This window comes from Hyla sarda, chromosome 7, assembly GCF_029499605.1.
Source record: "Hyla sarda isolate aHylSar1 chromosome 7, aHylSar1.hap1, whole genome shotgun sequence".
NCBI lineage: Eukaryota > Metazoa > Chordata > Amphibia > Anura > Hylidae > Hyla > Hyla sarda.
Genome location: NC_079195.1, coordinates 101120115 through 101138647, shown reverse-complemented (window position 1 = coordinate 101138647; position 18533 = coordinate 101120115). Strand labels below are relative to the sequence as shown.

Genomic DNA, 18533 nt, shown 5'->3' with positions numbered 1-18533 from the left:
CGGCGGGAAAGAAGAAGCCGATATAAACCTGGTCTTCCTGGTTGGTGGACCAGTCTTCAAGAATCCATAATTGCATGCACTATTTCTCCCGCCATAAAATAACGTCTGTTACGTTATTAATAACGGCTATGGCGGGTTAAAACGGGTAATTTAAAAATCCCATAGACTATAATGGGATTTTGTAATGGCCGTTTAAGGTCCGTTTTTAATGGTTTTGTTAACAAGTCATTATAACGGATCTTTAAAACAAAAGCATTCTATAGCGTGAAAGCGCCTTATCTCATGTGTTTATTTAGTTAAGTATTTAGGTTACTTTTGGGAAGTGGGGGGTTCTCTATCCCATGATGATGGCCGAGGGTTGGGGGGGGGGGGTGGGGGTGGAGTTTTCCACATCTGAACAAGTACTTTAAAAAGTTGTATAAATACCCAGAATACTCCTGTAATGTCACCAACACCTAACCGTTGTCCAAAGTCATGGATCTAATTCATGTCTAATATGCTTGTCCAGACCTGCCCAGATGATGTTCTACTTGCCCTTTCTTGTACAAAACTCTGGATCTGTTTCAGCTACATGTGACCAGGGCAGGTCTACTGCCCGCAGATGTACACAAAAGACATTCAGTTGTCTATACACTGACAGCAAGCAGACGTCTTGTAAACCATGGGTAGAAAGCTGCAGACCATCTGTTTAGTATATCTGGCATAATACTTCTTGGCACATGTATGTAAAATCAGATGACACAGTTCATGTCTGCTGGAAGGGCCTTGGCGCTCTGTATACTGTATCCATATGATTACCTCATGAATAATCTATGTAATACCAGTAAACAAGACAATCCACCTGATGTGACTACACTGATATTTCCTACTATGGGGATAACATTCAACGTAGCAGAAGTCCTGCACATACAAGGAAGGATGGCTGCTGGTCCCCAAGTTCCTCATAGCAATAGATCCCACCTCCTTTCATGTTTCAGAAAATCATTTCCAAATAAAAACCCAGACCTGACCATTGAATTAGTGGCTGTTCCAGTGAGTATTGCTGTAGATCTCATTGTGACTGCGTCATTTTTGGCCAGACTATTAGGAAACCCATAAACCTAAAGAGTTATGGGGCAGGGATTCTGTGTACAATCAGCAATATAACAACATGGTCGTGTACTGGGGGGCAGGGATTCTGTGTACAATCAGCAATATAACAACATGGTCGTGTACTGGGGGGCAGGGATTCTGTGTACAATCAGCAATATGACAACATGGTCGTGTACTGTCCCATTGACTGCAATGCAGTGCGCAATGAATTCCAACATAAGAAAAACCATTAATTTTTTCGTCAGAGCCCAGAATTTGGAGTTTCGGCAGGGAACATTCTGCAGTGTGTACAGTGCAGCAGAATATCACTGAAAACAATGGGAGGCTGCCGCATCAGAATAACACTCAGAAATTCTGTAGCAGGAATGGCCCCTAATAGCTCCAACAGAGTAAAGAGAGGCACGAGAACCAACTAGCTTCTCAGTCATCAGATCTCTTATCACAACCACTGGTTTGGTTAGCAGCCTTAAAAAAAAAATAAAAAAAAATAAAAAGGCAATAGATGGCCTTTCCTGGCACAGCTTAAGAGAAACAAAAGCACTGAATGTTAGGCACTGATAGAGAGCATTTGTCAGCAAGACATCTGTGAGCAGACATATTCACATTTCCTTACGTCTACCTCTCTGAACAAACCATGAATGACAGTGGATGGTACAGACAGAACAAGATTGTCTTCCTAGATAACCAGAAAACTACACACAGCACTGGATGAATCCCACAAGCGAGGTCTCCATATGGTTAGAAATGGGGTATGTGCCCCAATTCACCAGCCTTTTCCTCCTACAATTTTCTGAAACCTTCATCAAAGATGTACTATCCGTAGAATACGGTATAAATGTCTGATCACATCTGACCTCTGGGACCCCCCACGATCTTCAGAACGTGATCAATCTCTCCCTGTGCATGGAGCGTCATGTTGGCACCCACTCAATGTATTCTTTATGGAGGCACCAAAGATACACTTGCGCTGTTATTTTGTATCTACGATGCTCCCATACACCAGTGTTTCTCTAGTGTGGTCCTCCAGTCCCCACCCAACAGGTCGTGTTTTTTTGGATTTCCTTAGTCTTTCACAGGTGATGTAATTATGGTCAGTACATCTGGCATCACCAGTTATATCACCTGTGAAGGACTAAGGGAATCCTGAAAACATGACCTGTTGGGGGGACTGGAGGACCGCGCTTGAGAAACACTGCCATACACAATCAGACATTTATACCCTATTCTACAAATAGGGGATACGTTTTAAAGTAGTGGAGCTCCCCTTTAAGCATCCTAGAAAATCTCTTCTCAAACATGCCATGAAGTCTTGCATCCAAGGCTCAACTCATGTTGCTTTTCTTTCTTGTTTCTCTTCTCCTCACTTCCTCTCTATCTTGCTTCCACATGCTTGTAGCGGACACCCTTTGGGTGCTTTAGTGTTTAGTGCAACAATAGTGTTTCTGTTTTAACCTACAAGTTGTTTCTGCCCAGTGACATTTAGGTCTATGTGCTTAACATTGATATTTCTGAATGAAGATTTTTTTTTTTTTTTTTTTTTTTTTTTTTTAACTCTACGCCTCTTTTTTATACCCTCATATATTTTGTATTTGGCCTTTACAATGGTTGGTTTGAGGACTGTTATTGTGACTCTTACCTGCCGATGGTTTGATCGTTAAAGGGGTAGAATTTTTTTTATTTATTTTTTTTTTTTAAATCAACTGGTGCCAGAAAGTTAAAACAGATTTGTAAAAATCAAACCTATATAAGTAGGGTATCATTTTAACTGTATGGACCTACAGAATAATGATAAGGTGTCATTTTTACCGAAAAATGCACTGCGTAGAAACGGAAGCCCCTAAAATTTACAAAATGGCATTTTTTGTTCAATTCTTCAATTTCGCTGTGGATTTTTGGGTACAATGACTAATGTCACTGCAAAGTAGAATTGGTGGCGCAAAAAATAAGCTATAATATGGATTTTTAGGTGGCGAATTGAAAGGGTATGATTTTTAAAAGTGAAGGAAGAAAAAACGAAAATGCAAAAACTGAAAAAACTGAAAAACGCTATGTCCTTAAGGGGTTAAATAAAGGACTAAATGTTATATAGTTTGAACACCATGTTAAACAATATTTATCATTAGAAAAGAACACATTCATTACTCTTTTCTGGGGGGGGGGGGGGGAATTTAAAATAAAAAATTTTCAAAATTTTTCCCCTTGGTCGTCCCATTTCTAGTCATGTGTCATTCAAAAACCTTAAACTTGAAAAAAGCATGGCATCTAAAGAGCTTTTATGAAGCTTTATGAGCACTGCTGGTCCTAGAGGTTGTACACTGGGACTTACTCTACTAGATTGATTTCTGAATCAACCAAAGGATTATGTACCAATTTAAAAAAATAAAAATGTGTCCGTCCCAATATAAAAATATAAATAATAAGTAGCATGCTCACCAAGAAGCATTACAGCCTTGTATAGAGGGGCCTGAAGTGGAGTGCTCCCCCAGGACACCATGTGCCACCATCCAGCATCCTGCACACAGTTCTATACGAGGAAACTGGACAATCATAAAGAATTAATCCAATCTCCTTTACATCTCACACATAATGTAGTTAATAGATCTGTCAGGATCAGCTAAGAAAACACAGGATTCTCCAGAAATGATACAACCCCTCAGAAAAAAGATGTAGAATATAAATGGGAATTCCTATTTCCTAGCATTGCACATCTGGCAGATGCAATAAAATACAGCGGCAGAATAGAAAAAAATGCCCTGAGTAACATTATTCTGAAGAGTTCAGGCCTAGCCAAGTACGAGCACAAGGATAATTCAACCAAAACCACTTCTGCAGCTGTTGCTTAAACAGGTACTCCGCCCCTAGCATCTTATCCCCTCTCCAAAAGGATAGGGGATAGGATGTCAGATCGCGGGGGTCCCGCCACTGGGGACCCCCGGGATCTCCGCTGCAGCACCCCGCTATCGTTACTGCACAGAGCAAACTCTCTCTGTGCGTAATGACCGGCGATACAGGGGCCGGAGTATCGTGCCTTTACGGCTCCGCCCCCTCGTGACGTCACTGCACGTCCCCCGCAATACAAGTCTATGTTAGGGGGCGTGGCAGCGTGGAGCCGTAAAGTCACGATGCTCCGGCCCCTGTATCGCCGGTCATTACGCACAGAGCGAGTTTGCTCTGTGCAGTAACGATAGTGGGGTGCTGCAGTGGAGATCCCGGGGGTCCCCAGCGGCAGGACCCCCGCGATCTGACATCTTATCCCCTATCCTTTTGGAGAGGGGATAAGATGCTAGGGGCGGAGTACCCCTTTAGAGGTGTACTTCGGTGGAAAACTTCTATTAAAAAATCTTAATCCTTCCAGTACTTATTAGCTGCTGGATACTACAGAATAATTATTTTCTTTTTGGAACACAGTGCTCTCTGCTGACTTCATGAGCACAGTGCTCTCTGCTGACATCTCTGTCCATTTTAAGAACTGTCCAGAGTAGGAGAAAATCCCCATAACAAATGTGCTACTCTGGAGAGTTCCTAAAATAGACAGAGATGTCAGCAGAGAGCACTGTGCTTGTGATGTCAGCAGAGAGCTCTGTGTTCCAAAAAGAAAAGAATTTCCTCTGTATTATTCAGCATCTAATAAGTACTGGAAGGATTAAGATTTTTTTAATAAAAGTAATTTACAAATCTGTTTAACTTTCTGGCACCAGTTGATTTAGGAAAAAAAAAAAAAAAAAAAGTTTTCCACCAGAGTACCCCTTTAAAGTTATAAAGAAAATGTCTTCCCCAGAGTTCAACAGACTGGGCTAGAAAAAGTGAGTAATAACCCTGATGTCAATAGAACTCCATATGCACTGTATATGGATAGAAAAGGCCAAGGAGAACTCATGTGGGAACTCACCCTAAACAATGAACAGCCTAGAGTAAACATAAAGGGATTGTCCAGGGTTAAAAAAATATAGCTGCTTTCTTCCAGAATACAAGGTCACACTTGTCCTCAGTATATGTACGGTAATCCAGCTCAGTTCCACTAAAGTGAATAATTATAATAATCCTTTGGATAGGGAATAAGATCTCTGGGACCCCCGCGATCTCCGTGCCAGCCGTGGTCATGATGTCATGACCACACACACCCGCTCTGTTCACTTCTATGGCTCATCAAGCTCCCTCCAATAGACATAAATGGAGGGGGCTTGGCGTGACATCACAACTATGGCCCGGACCCATCGTTCTGAACATGAATGTTCAGGATGCTGGGGTGCTAGCCGGGAGATCAGACATCTTGTCCCCTATCCTTTGGAGGTAGTTGAGGTAATCCTTCGGGAACATGATTAAAATAAGGGTGTGTCTGGTGCGCTGCTCTAGGACCAGAATATTATTCACTGACCACACTCAGACAGCAGGATCTCATTTAATCCTCTATTGCACTGTTTCCCAACCATGGTGCCTCCAGATGTTGCAAAACTACAACTCCCAGCATGCCCGGACAGCCTTTGGCTGTCCGGGCATGCTGGGAGTTGTAGTTTTGCAACACTTGGAGGCACCCTGATTTGGAAACACTGCTCTATTGTCCATTTGTTCTCACTGTTGCATTCCAAGAGTCATAACTTCTTTCCATGAATGTAACCATTTAAAAAAAATTCCAGGTCTGTGCCAATACAGCGTTTTTTTTTGTTTTTTTTAGCACAATAAAAACATTTAAAAAAGGTGTACTCCACTGGAAATCTTTTTTTTTATTTTTTTTTTTATCAACTGGTGCCAGAAAGTTAAACAGATTTGTAAATGACTTCTATTTAAAAATCTTAATCCTTCCAGTACTTATCAGCTTCTGTATGCTCCACAGGAAGTTCTTTTCTTTTTGAATTTCCTTTCTGTCTGACCACAGTGCTCTCTGCTGACACCTCTGTTAATTTTAGGAACTGTCCAGAGCAGTATGGGTTTGCTTGTACTCTGGACAGTTCCTAAAATGGACAGAGGTGTCAGCAGAGAGCACTGTGGTCAGACAGAAAGGAAATTCAAATAGAAAAGAACTTCCTGTGGCGAATACAACAGCTGATAAGTATTAGAAGGATACATTTTTTTAAATAGAAGTGATTTACAAATCTGTTTAACTTTCTGGCACCAGTTGATTAGGAAAAAAAAAAAAGTTTTCCAGTGGATTAGCCCTTTAATTGAAAAAAAAAAACCTATTTTTTTGGAGAGGTTTATGGGGGATGCTCTTGATTGCAAAGGCACAGACTCTCTACCTGTACAATTGCCATGACTTACGTGTCCTGTATGCAAGTCATAATACTGTAAGTCGGAATACCAGTAGTATCCTCATATGATAGCCTGCGGTCCCTGTTTATCAACGTGCCCGCTTGTACTCTCCGAAAATGTGTAGCAGTTTAAAGGGGTATTCCGGGCAAAAACATTTTATCCCCTATCCAAAGGATAGGGGATAAGGTGTCTGATCGTGGGGGGCCCGCTGCTGAGACCCCCCAGTGATCTCCCTGCAGCACCCGCATTGCACTGCGTCTCTAGTTTCGGAAACATCCAGGTTTCCGGGACTGGGGACGTGACGTCACGCCCCCTCCATTCATGTCTATGGGAGGGGGTGTGACTGCCGTCATGCCCCTTCCCATAGACATGAATGGAGGGGGCGTGGCGTCTCCTCCCCAGTCCCAGTAACCTGGAGGTTTCCGAAACTGGAGATTCAGCACCTGCATAGAATGCAGGTGCTGCAGGGAGATCACTGGGGGGGTCTCAGCAGCGGGCCCCCCACGATCAGACACCTTATCCCTTATCCTCTGGATAGTGGATAAAATGTTTTTGCCTGGAATACCCCTTTAAAAGCCATTATCTGCACAGCCCGATTGAGCATTGGCTACTTACCTCCTGTGATTTATCCATAACGTATGTGTAGCTAGGGTTAATACACACCCACCTGTACTGTATCCGGGCCCCTGCACATCTTACACACTGACAGACTGGCCCCGAGCTAAGGACTTCAGTCTGAGCTACAGAACACAATAGATTCTCCTATTAGCTGGACAACTTGGTCCTCATGTAGCTATGCCCATTTCAATATTCTCCAAGTCTATGCCCAGCCACACAAAGGAAAGTACACCAGCTGGTACATGCCTAGCCCTAGTTTGTAGTCAGGACGTACTTACTTTTACATATCATCGCCAGGGTGGAGAATCTACGGAGGACTCAAGGAACCAGGGAGTCATGTCGACACCTGCAGTTTCACCCCATTGAGAAAGAGTTAATTGTGAAGGTGAAACATTGCATGTATCCCTATATGATGGGTGAATAAACACTTGGCTTTTTTATTATTACTTCTGGAGTGGGGTCTTCCATTGCGAGTTTGCAGTGTCACCCCAATGTTTTTATAGATAATATAAAACATTAAAAGAAAAAGTTACATAGCAGATGACAATCCCTATGCACTCAGGCTATGTTAGTTATGAATAATCCTGACATTATTTAAAGGATTTGTCCCATGAAAGGCATGTATGACTGCTGGGGATATGCACTGGGGAGTATGAATAGAGCGGTGGTCCCACATAACTGAATACAGCTGAGGCATTACTCCCGTAGATATGACAGAAGCGTCAGGGTACATGCAGTCATGTAGTGTAGTATTAACTGTGGGCTTGGGGTCCTTGTTCTAGTGACTAGAGGGGGTCGCATCAATCCTGTGGATGAATTAGGTTTTTCAGGGTTAAAGGGGTACTCCACCCCTAGACATCTTATCCTCTATCCTGCCATGCATGTTGCCAACCTACCAGCTCCTACCCCAACGTACGTTTCACGTTGTGCTTCGTCAGGGGGCGTTACACGCCCCCTGACGAAGCACAACGAGAAACGTACGTTGGGGTAGGAGCTGGTAGGTTGGCAACATGCATGGCAGGATGTCTTATAGAGTTTCAGTAGTTTTTTGTGCAATCTATGCTGCTTTTATGAGACTTTTCTACTTTACTCACTATGCATATCTATCTATTTGTACTGTCATACTGGGTATATACCAGTTATTATTGTAAATGATATGCCCGCTGAGAGCACTCCTGAATTTTGTCTGTGCCCTGTATTCCATGTACTTGTGCCTACTCTACCATCTCCACTTCTCTGTACTTGTCATATCAGTGCCTGTATTTTTATGTTTTTTTTTTTTTAATGTTTGTCTTGCAATTTGATATATGTTTAATACATTTCATATTTTTATACTATGGGTTCTTTTTTTGTTGGTGTATATCTTGTAAGTGAACCTATTGTGATCTGATTACTATATTAGTTCTTTTTGGTGGCCTAAGTTAATAAGTCAACTTGGTCTGTTGGGACCCACTGTACAAAGGATCCGTCACAATATTCTGCCTTCCATTATGATTGGAAGCCACAAGGCAGAAGTGACCAGATAGGCATTGGAAACATGGCCACATCATAGACCCATACTGTACAAATAGCGTAAGTAGTATGGATTCTCACAGATTCAGCTCCAGCTTGTAGCATGGTAGACTATTATGGCCAGAGCGGTGATGTCCAATGCTTGCTAGACTCTGACCTTAGGGTGCATGCACACCACGTTTTGTTATACAGTTCCCGAATACGGTTTCAAGTTAAAAACCGTATGGAACTGTATAGAAAACCGTATGCATTGACTTAACATGGTAAACTGTATGTCAAACGCATCATCCAGTTTAGTCCGTTTTGCATCTCATACGGTTTTGTCCAGTTTTTTTTTACCCGAACCCAAAACTGTAGTCTACCACGTTTCTTGGTCCGGGTGAAAAACTGTATTAAACCGTATACGTTTTTATTTGTATTTTTTATTTATTTATTTTTTTACATGGGAGTCAATGGGAACCGTACAGAACTGTATGTGCGTACGGTTCCATCAGGTTTTCACCATACGGTTTTTGACTTTGCACAGTTTTTTTTTTCTTGGAATTTCAATCAAACAAGTGAAACTTTATTCAAAAATGTAGTGAAAAAGTAAAAAATGTATATGTTTTTTTCTTACAAAACTGATGCAACCTGACATTTTTCAAACGGTATACGGTTTCCAACCGTATATGGGTTAAAATTTGTACACACTTACAGCGTATAGTTTAGTCCGGTTTTGAGGAATCCGTTTTTCATCAAAAACCTGATACAGGAACTGTATTGCAAAAACGTGGTGTGCATGCACCGCATAATAAAGATATCCATGGATAGATTATGAATCTCAGGAGATCCAAAAACATGACACTTGCCCAACATGACTGCAGAAGCCCCAGCAATGTCCAGCATGCCCCAGCTAAGAGGTGACCTGCTGCTGGCTATATCAGGGACACCCAAGTCCTAGGGAACACTTAAGCAGTAAACAGACTTCAAAAGGCTCGATCAGGCTCAGCCGCACAAATCTTCACTGCATTGTTTGTGCAGCCCCAGGGTACAAGAGCTTTTAGGCTGGTGTCACACAGAATTTTGGGAAAAGACATATTTTAAAGGCTATTTTCCTATTATATTCTTTTGCAGAAAAACACTCTGGCCGGATGTTAACTAGAAATCAATAGGGACATAGAAACAGCACAACAAAAAAGGTTTCTCCCTGCACTCAGGCCAAGAATACTTTTTTTTTTTTTTGGTCTGGAAAAACTGCACTCTCATTTAGCACTCCCAAGATGCAGTTTTGTGTTTTTTGTTTTTTTCTTTTTACAAAAATAGTGGTTTATAGTCTTAGCTTATTTCCTCTGCAGCAATTTTGGGAAACAGCCACTAAGCCCAAAACCTCAGAAAAACGTCAAAAAAAAAAAAGTCAAATGAGTTTGGCGTTTCATAAATCCCTACTGACTTTAAGCTAATATCTGGCCGCAGCGTTTTTTTCACAAAAAACTAAAATAAAAATAAGTGTAAAGCTAGCCTTCGGGTGTTCGTTAAGCCAGTCTGGAAGGAACATGACTGGGAGCCTGTGTCCCCTCATGACTGGATGGCAGTCACGGCCAGCGCTATGTACAGTTCTTTAGCGCGAAGTGGCATAGAGCAGAGGAGAATAATGTCAGAGCGCTGTCCTCCTCACGTGTCCAGTTCTGGACCTGCTCCATAAGGCCCCTGGGATCTCATAGGTTCATTTATGTGGCCATTATGGTGACACATTACATACAAAGGGAATGAATGTGCCGAAACCCAATACTCATCTTCTCTGATAGGTTCCGATGAGCAAGAGTTCAGAGTCCTCCATACACAGGTCGGCCGTTCACTGAACATTCATCTAATGCGTATGGTCGGCTTTATTCCGATTAATATGGTGGAAATGAGTCACCAAGGTAAGATTACAGTGATCACAGCGCTGCGCCTACTCTATTACATCACCTCAAGATATGCTCCGAAGACCTGACGGTACATGGTGTGTAATCCTTACAATCTCTCCTAGTGACTGCAGAGCATCTCCTTAAAGGGGTACTCCCGTGGGGGAAAAAAATGTTTTAAATCAGCTGGTGCCAGAAAGTTAAACCGATTTGTAAATTACTTCTATTAAAAAATCTTAATCCTTCCAGTACTTTTTAGGGGCTGTATACTACAGAGGAAATGCTTATCATTTTAGATTTCTCAATGTCATGAACACAGTGCTCGCTGCTGACCTCTGCTGTGCATTTTAGGAACTGTCCAGAGCAGCATTTGTTTGCTATGAGGATTTTCTCCTGCTCTGGACAGTTCCTACAATGGACAGCAGAGGTCAGCAGCGAGCACTGTGTTCATGACATCGAGAAATCTAAAAAGATAAGCATTTCCTCTGTAGTATGCAGCCTCTAAAAAGTACTGGAAGGATTAAGATTTTTTAATAGAAGTAATTTACAAATCTGATTAACTTTCTGGCACCAGTTGATTTAAAAAAAAAAAAAAAAGTTTTCCACGGGAGTACCCCTTTAACCCCTTAAGGACAATGAACGTACTCCTACGCCCCCGTTTCCGAGTCCTTAAGGACCGAGGACGTAGGAGTACGTCCTGTCCTTTCCCGGCCCCCCGGCGCTAGCCGGTGCCCGATGCCTGCTGAAATCGTTCAGCAGGCATCGCGGCATATCGCCCAGGGGGGTCATTATGTCCCCCCATGTCGGCGATGACCGCAGATCGCTGGACAATTCAGTCCAGCGATCTGCGGCGATTCCGGGTCAATCGGGTCTCCAGTGACCCGGTGACCCGGAATTACTGGCTGATCGGGGCCATCAGAGACGGCCCCGAACAGCCAGAGCCTGCAGGGGTGAGGTGGCACTGGTGCCACCTCACGATCGCCCTGATTCGTCGGCCGGATTACCGGCCGACCAATCAGGGCGCCTGCTGCGGGTGTCAGTCCCGCACCCGCTCCGCCCCTCTTCCGGAGGACGTGAGCGGGTGCGGGACGTGCACCCCTGGTGCTGGGGACCCCGATCCCCGGCGTTAATGTTGGGATCGGGGCCCCAGGAGCGACGACGGCGGGACTGACCTGTGCGGCGATCAAGCAGCAGCAGGAGGTGAGTGACAGCCTCCTGCTGTTGCTTAGCAACAGCTCCCAGCATGCAAAAAGGGCATGCTGGGAGCTGTAGTTATGCAACAGGAGGAGGCAGACCACCACAACTCCCAGCATGCACTTATGGGCATGCTGGGACTTATGGTTTTGCAACAGCTGGAGGCACATTCTTTCTATGGAAAAGTGTACCTTCAGCTGTTGTGTAACTACAACTCCCAGCTTGCACAAACAGCTAAAGTGCATGCTGGGAGTTGTAGTGGTGCATCTGCTGGTTGCATAACTACAACTCCCAGCATGCCCGTTGGCTGTCAGTGACTGCTGAGAGTTGTAGTTTTGCAACAGCTGAAGGCACACTGAGTTAAGTAGCAAACCAGTGTGTCTCCAGCTGTTGCATAACTACAATCCCCAGCATCCCCAGCCAAAGTAGTATGCCTCCCGCTGTTGCATAACTACAACACCCAGCAGGCCCTTCCGCTGTCCGTACATGCTGGGGGTTGTAGCTTTTGCAACAGCTGAAGGCACACTGGTTGCAAAACACTGAGTTTGTTGCCAAACTCGGTGTTTCACAACCTGAGTGTCTCCAGCTGTTGCAAAACTACAACTCCCAGCATGCACTGATAGACCGTACATGCTGGGAGTTGTAGTTTTGCAACAGCTGGATGTTCCCCCCCCCCCCAATGTGAATGTACAGACTACACTCACATGGGCGGAGGATTACAGTAAGTATCCGGCTGCAAGTTTGAGCTGCAGCAAATTTTCTGCTGCAGCTCAAGCTGCCAGCGAGAAACTACTGTGAACCCCCCGCCCATGTGCCTGTACCCTAAAAACACTACACTAACACAATAAAATAAAAAGTAAAAAAACACTACATATACACATACCCCTACAATAAAAATGAAAAACGTCTGGTACGCCACCGTTTCCAAAACGGAGCCTCCAGCTGTTGCAAAACTACAACTCCCAGCATGCACTTATAGACCCTACATGCTGGGAGTTGTAGTTTTGCAACAGCTGGATGTTCCCCCCCCCAATGTGAACGTACAGGGTACACTCACATGGGCGGAGGATTACAGTAAGTATCCGGCTGCAAGTTTGAGCTGAGGCAAATTTTCTGCCGCTGCTCAAACTGCCAGCGAGAAACTACTGTGAACCCCCGCCCGTGCGACTGTACCCTAAAAACACTACACTACACTAACACAAAATAAAAAGTAAAAAACACTACATATACACATACCCCTACACAGCCCCCCTCCCCTCCCCAATAAAAATGAAAAACGTCTGGTACGCCACTGTTTCCAAAACGGAGCCTCCAGCTGTTGCAAAACAACTACTCCCAGTATTACCAGACAGCCACTGACTGTCCAGGCATGCTGGGACTTTTACAACAGCTGGAGGCACCCTATTTGGGAATCACTGCCGTAGAATACCCCTATGTCCACCCCTATGCAAGTCCCTAATTCAGGCCTCAAATGCGCATGGCGCTCTCACTTTGGAGCCCTGTCGTATTTCAAGGCAACAGTTTAGGGTCACATATGGGGTATCGCCGTACTCGGGAGAAATTGGGTTACAAATTATGGGGGGTATTTTCTGCTTTTACTCTTTTTAAAAATCTAAAATTTTTGGGAAACCAACATTTTAGGTAAAATTTTTTTATTTTTTTTTACATATGCAAAAGTTGTGAATCACCTGTAGGGTATTAAGGTTCACATTACACCTTGTTACGTTCCCCGAGGGGTCTAGTTTCCAAAATGATATGCCATGTGTTTTTTTTTTTGCTGTCCTGGCACCATAGGGGCTTCCTAAATGCGGCATGCCCCCAGAGCAAAATTTGCTTTCAAAAAGCCAAATGTGACTCCTCCTCTTCTGAGACCTGTAGTGCACCAGCAGAGCACTTTTCACCCCCATATGGGGTGTTTTCTGAATCGGGAGAAATTGGGCTTCAAATTTTGGGGGGTATTTTCTGCTATTATCCTTTTTAAAAATGTAACATTTTTGGGAAACCAAGCATTTTAGGTAAGACATTTTTTTTTTTTTTTTACATATGCAAAAGTCGTGAATCACCTGTGGGGTATTAAGGTTCACTTTACCCCTTGTTACATTCCCTGAGGGGTCTAGTTTCTAAAATGGTATGCCATGTGTTTTTTTTTTTTTGCTGTCCTGGCACCATAGGGGCTTCCTAAATGTGACATGCCCCCCAAAAACCATTTGACGCTCCTTCCCTTCTGAGCCCTCTACTGCGCCCGCCGAACAATTAACATAGATATATGAGGTATGTGCTTACTCGAGAGAAATTGGGTTTCAAATACAAGTAAAAATTTTCTGCTTTTTACCCCTTGCAAAAATTCAAAAATTGGGTCTACAAGAACATGCGAGTGTAAAAAATGAAGACTGTGAATTTTCTCCTTCACTTTGCTGCTATTCCTGTGAAACACCTAAAGGGTTAATACACTTATTGAATGTCATTTTGAATACTTTGGGGGGTGTAGTTTTTATAATGGGGTCATTTGTGGGGTATTTCTAATCTAATCACTTCAAACCTGAACTGGTCCATGAAAAATAGCGAGTTTGAAAATTTTGTGAAAAATTTCCAAATTGCTGCTGAACTTTGAAGCCCTCTGGTGTCTTCCAAAAGTAAAAACTCATAAATTTTATGATGCAAACATAAAGTAGACATATTGTATATGTGAACCCAAAAATGTTTTATTTTGAATATCCATTTTCCTTACAAGCAGAGAGCTTCAAAGTTAGAAAAATGCAAAATTTTCATTTTTTTCATCAAATTTTGGGATTTTTCACCAAGAAAGGATGCAAGTTACCATAAAATTTTACCACTAAGTTAAAGTAGAATATGTCACGAAAAAACAATCTCGGAATCAGAATGATAACTAAAAGCATCCCAGAGTTATTAATGTTTAAAGTGACAGTGGTCAGAATTGCAAAAAACGCTCTGGTCCTTAAGGTGTAAAATGGCCTGGTCCTTAAGGGGTTAAGTATAAAGTATTTCACTTTCATCCTAATTCATATACACAGCCACTTCTTAGCTATAAGTGGGAAAGCCTGGTGACACTGGCAGCATCCCCCTGAATGGGATCTATAAGTCCTCCTTATACTTGAGTGGGTGCAAAACAAAATCTACTGATCAGCTAGCTTCTACCTAGATGAACCCTTGTGTGGCCATTGCAGGACTTCCCAAACTGGGTGCTGCATTGGCATGTCAGTGGCATTCCCCAGGTGTGTCTTGTGACCATCCAGTCCAGTAGCAGCCGCCAGTCACTGTTAAAGGGGTACTCCGGTGGAAAAAAAATGTTTTAATCAACTGGTGCCAGAAAGGTAAACAGATTTGTACTTCTATTAAAAAATCTTAATCCTTCCAGTACTTATTAGCTGCAGAATACTACAGAGGAAATTATTTTCTCTTTGGAACACAGAGCTCTCTGCTGACATCATGAGCACAGTGCTCTCTGCTGACATCTCTGTCCATTTTAGGAACTGCCCAGAGCAGCATATGTTTGCTATGGGGATTTTCTCCCACTCTGAAAAGTTCTTAAAATGGACAGAGATGTCAGCAGAGAGCACTGTGGTCATGATGTCAGAGAGCTCTGTGTTCCAAAAAGAAAATAATTTCCTCTGCAGTATTCAGCAGCTAATAAGTACAGGAAGGATTAAGATTTTTTAATAGAAGTAATTTATAAATCTGTAACTTTCTGGCACCAGTTGATTAAAAAAAAAAAAAAAAAAAAAGTTTGCCACCGGAGTACCCCTTTAAGTGTGCACATCCCTGCTGCTGATCTTTAAAAGACCGACAAGTACAGTCCTCCCTCGCAACGTCAAGGCCCTCACCCGACAGCCACCGCTGCTGCTGAGACTCCACCTGAGCCTGCTGAAGCACACCGAGAGGCACAGGACAAGTGAGAATGCAATGGCACTGCAGGGGATCAAGTGGTCAAGAGGGGTGATGAAGGGGGGAATGAAATGGCACTTGGGGGTGATGAAGGGGGGAATGAAATGGCACTTGGGGGTGATGAAGGGGGGAATGAAATGGCACTTGGGGTGATCACGGGGGGAAAGTAATGGCACTTGGGGTGATCACGGGGGGAAAGTAATGGCACTTGGGGTGATCACGGGGGGAAAGTAATGGCACTTGGGGTGATCACGGGGGGAAAGTAATGGCACTTGGGGTGATCACGGGGGGAAAGTAATGGCACTTGGGGTGATCACGGGGGGAAAGTAATGGCACTTGGGGTGATCACGGGGGGAAAGTAATGGCACTTGGGGTGATCACGGGGGGAATGTAATGGCACTTGGGGTGATCACGGGGGGAAAGTAATGGCACTTGGGGTGATCACGGGGGAAAGAAATGGCACCAGAGTGATGAAAGGAGGAATGAAATGGCACACGGGTGATGAAGGGGGAAAGAAATAAACAGGTGAGGGGGATAAAGTGGCAAAACAAAAAATGTGGAAAGCTCTAGTCTATGGTGAGCCCCACCTGGCACAGGGGGTTAGGGGGAAGACATTTTCTTTGAGGTTACACAGCGACAGTCCTGTGACCAAAATATATGGCCATTTCTATTCTAGTTGGAGTCCGGCTGTGAAAACAATATCAAAACCCCAAAGAAGTGACAAGCAGGCCGCAACTGCACGCAACGCAATGGCAAAGTCAGGTACAACTGGCAACCAAAAAGTCGGCAAAGTTAGAGTTTTGAAGACACTAACCCTACATGCAACGTCACACTGTCACTGATCTTCGTGTTGTGTGTCACCCGAGCGCCCAGTGTGCATCCAGCTATTGCAAAACTACAGCTCCCAGCATGCCCGGACAGCCAACGGCTGTCCGGGCATGCTGGGAGTTGTAGTTTTGCAACAACTCAAGGCACACTGTTTGGGAAACACTGTCCAGCCTCACAATATACCAGGGCAACTAGCCTGTGTGCCGCAGCAGCTCTGGCACTGAGAGAAGGTATTCCAGTCACTGTACAGATGGCTGCTGGGTTGAGGGAGATCACCATGGTCAGCTGATCACCAGGGAAGGGGATGATGGGAGTTGTAGTCCAGCAGGTTATACAGATGTCCCCCATGGTGTCACACATCCCCAGCAGCTGTCACCCCAAGTGATGCCGTTACCATGGAGACAGCAGCAGCTCACCTGGTGAAGAAGTCGGCGATGCCCACCCTCCAGGTGCGGTCCCCATCGTTCTCGTCGGTCCCCGGGCCGCCCCCCTCGGCCAGGCTCAGTCCGTCCGCCAGGTGGTCGGGGGCGCTCTGCCGCCGGCTCACTTCGTACGTATTCCGGGAGCTTAGGGTGACATCCAGGAAACGGAAACGATCAGCCTCGGCAGAGACGAAGTAACCGGCTACCGTGTGAGCGCTGAGCGGGGAGGAGTCGGAGCTGGACGAGCTGACAGACACCGGGGCCGGAACGGAGCAGCACTGCCGGTGATAGGCGCAGGCCGGGCTCACTCCGCCGTTGGGCAGCTTGAGGTCTGGGGGCTGGGGGAGGTAGCCCAGGTCCCCGTTGGTCAGCCTCATGCCGGGAGCGCTGCTGTACGGGCCGCTCTCCTCCTCCTCCGCTTCTTCCCCCTCCTCGGTCACGTTCTCCCCGCAGCGGCCGCCGGCATCCTCCGGGCCAACCATTTGCTGCGCCCCCGCCCCGCCACCTTCCGCCGCGGCCTACAGGAGCAGCCCCCTGAGAGCGCTGCAGGGGCCGCCGCCTGCTCCCGGTGTGGTGCCCCGTGGTGGTGGTGGTGGGCGGCGGCTACCGAATGCTTCACCAGAACATCCCCAGCCCGACGGCCCTGCTGCGCAATGGCGTCACGTGACGTGTCAACGCGGAAGTATACGGAGTCCCCGGCTCCCGAGCATCCTGGGAGTTGTAGTTTCCCGACCTGAGACTCTCCAGCTGTTGCAAAACTACAATTCGGCTGTCCCGGCATGATGAGAGTTGTAGTGTTCCACATTGTGGTAGACAGTATAGAAAACTACAATGAAAAGAATTTCATCGTGCTGGGTGTGTGGAGATCACTACAGAATTAAATTAACAGCACAGTGTTGTCAAATGTCAAAAAATGTCCATCTGTTAACCCCTTAGGGACTCAGCACATTTTCACCTTAAAGGGGTACTCCTCCCCTAGACATCTTATCCCCTCTCTAAAGGATAGGGGATAAGATGTCAGATCGCCAGGGTCCCCCTGCTGGGGACCCCCGGGATCTACCATGCAGCACCCACCTTTAGCGGCTCCGGAACCGCTGGAGGTCCTCAGGCTGAGTCCATCTCTACCACGAGGACGGAGCATAGTGACGTCACGGCTCCGCCCCTGTGTGACATCATGCTCCGCCCCCCCTCAATGCAAGTCTATTGGAGGGGCGTGACGCCCCCTCCCATAGGCTTGCATTGAGGGGTCAGAGCGTAACGTCACATGGGGCGGAGCCGTGACATCACTATGCTCCGTCCTCGTGAGTAATCAGACCCGGAGCGAGCATGCTCCGGTGGCTGATTCTAATGGGGTGCAGCGTGGAAGATCAAGGGGGCCCCCAGCGGCAGGACCCCCGCGATCAGGCATCTTATCCCCTATCCTTTGGATAGGGGATAAGATGTCTTAGCGCCGGAGTACCCCTTTAAGGACTCAGCCCTTTTATGCAATTCTGACCACTATCACTTTAAGCATTATTAACTGTGGGATGCTTTTACCTTTTATTCTGATTCCAAGATAGTTTTTTCGTGACATATTCTACTTTAACATAGTGGTAAATTTTCATAACTTGCATCCTTTCTTGGTGAAAAATCCACAAATTTCTTAAAAATTTTGAAAATTCTGCATTTTTCGAACTTTGAAACTTTCTGCTTGTAAGGAAAATGGACATTCCAAATAACTTATATATTGATTCACATATACAATATGTCTACTTTATGTTGGCATCATTGACATTTTGAAGACATTAGGGCAAGTTTTCTAGAGAGCATTTGGATGATCCAGAAGAGTATTGGG

At 45.0% G+C, this 18533-nt stretch overlaps 1 protein-coding gene across 1 annotated transcript in view; it reads right to left on the bottom strand.

Moving 5' to 3' along the window:
* Positions 1 to 17398, bottom strand: part of LOC130282214 (TBC1 domain family member 12-like) — a 115138-nt gene extending 97740 nt beyond the window's left edge. The window contains exon 1 of the mRNA XM_056530235.1: positions 16694 to 17398. Coding sequence (XP_056386210.1) covers positions 16694 to 17181 — 488 coding nt within the window. The 5' untranslated portion in view covers positions 17182 to 17398. The remainder of the gene's footprint in view (positions 1 to 16693) is intronic.
* Positions 17399 to 18533: the final 1135 nt, after the last annotated feature.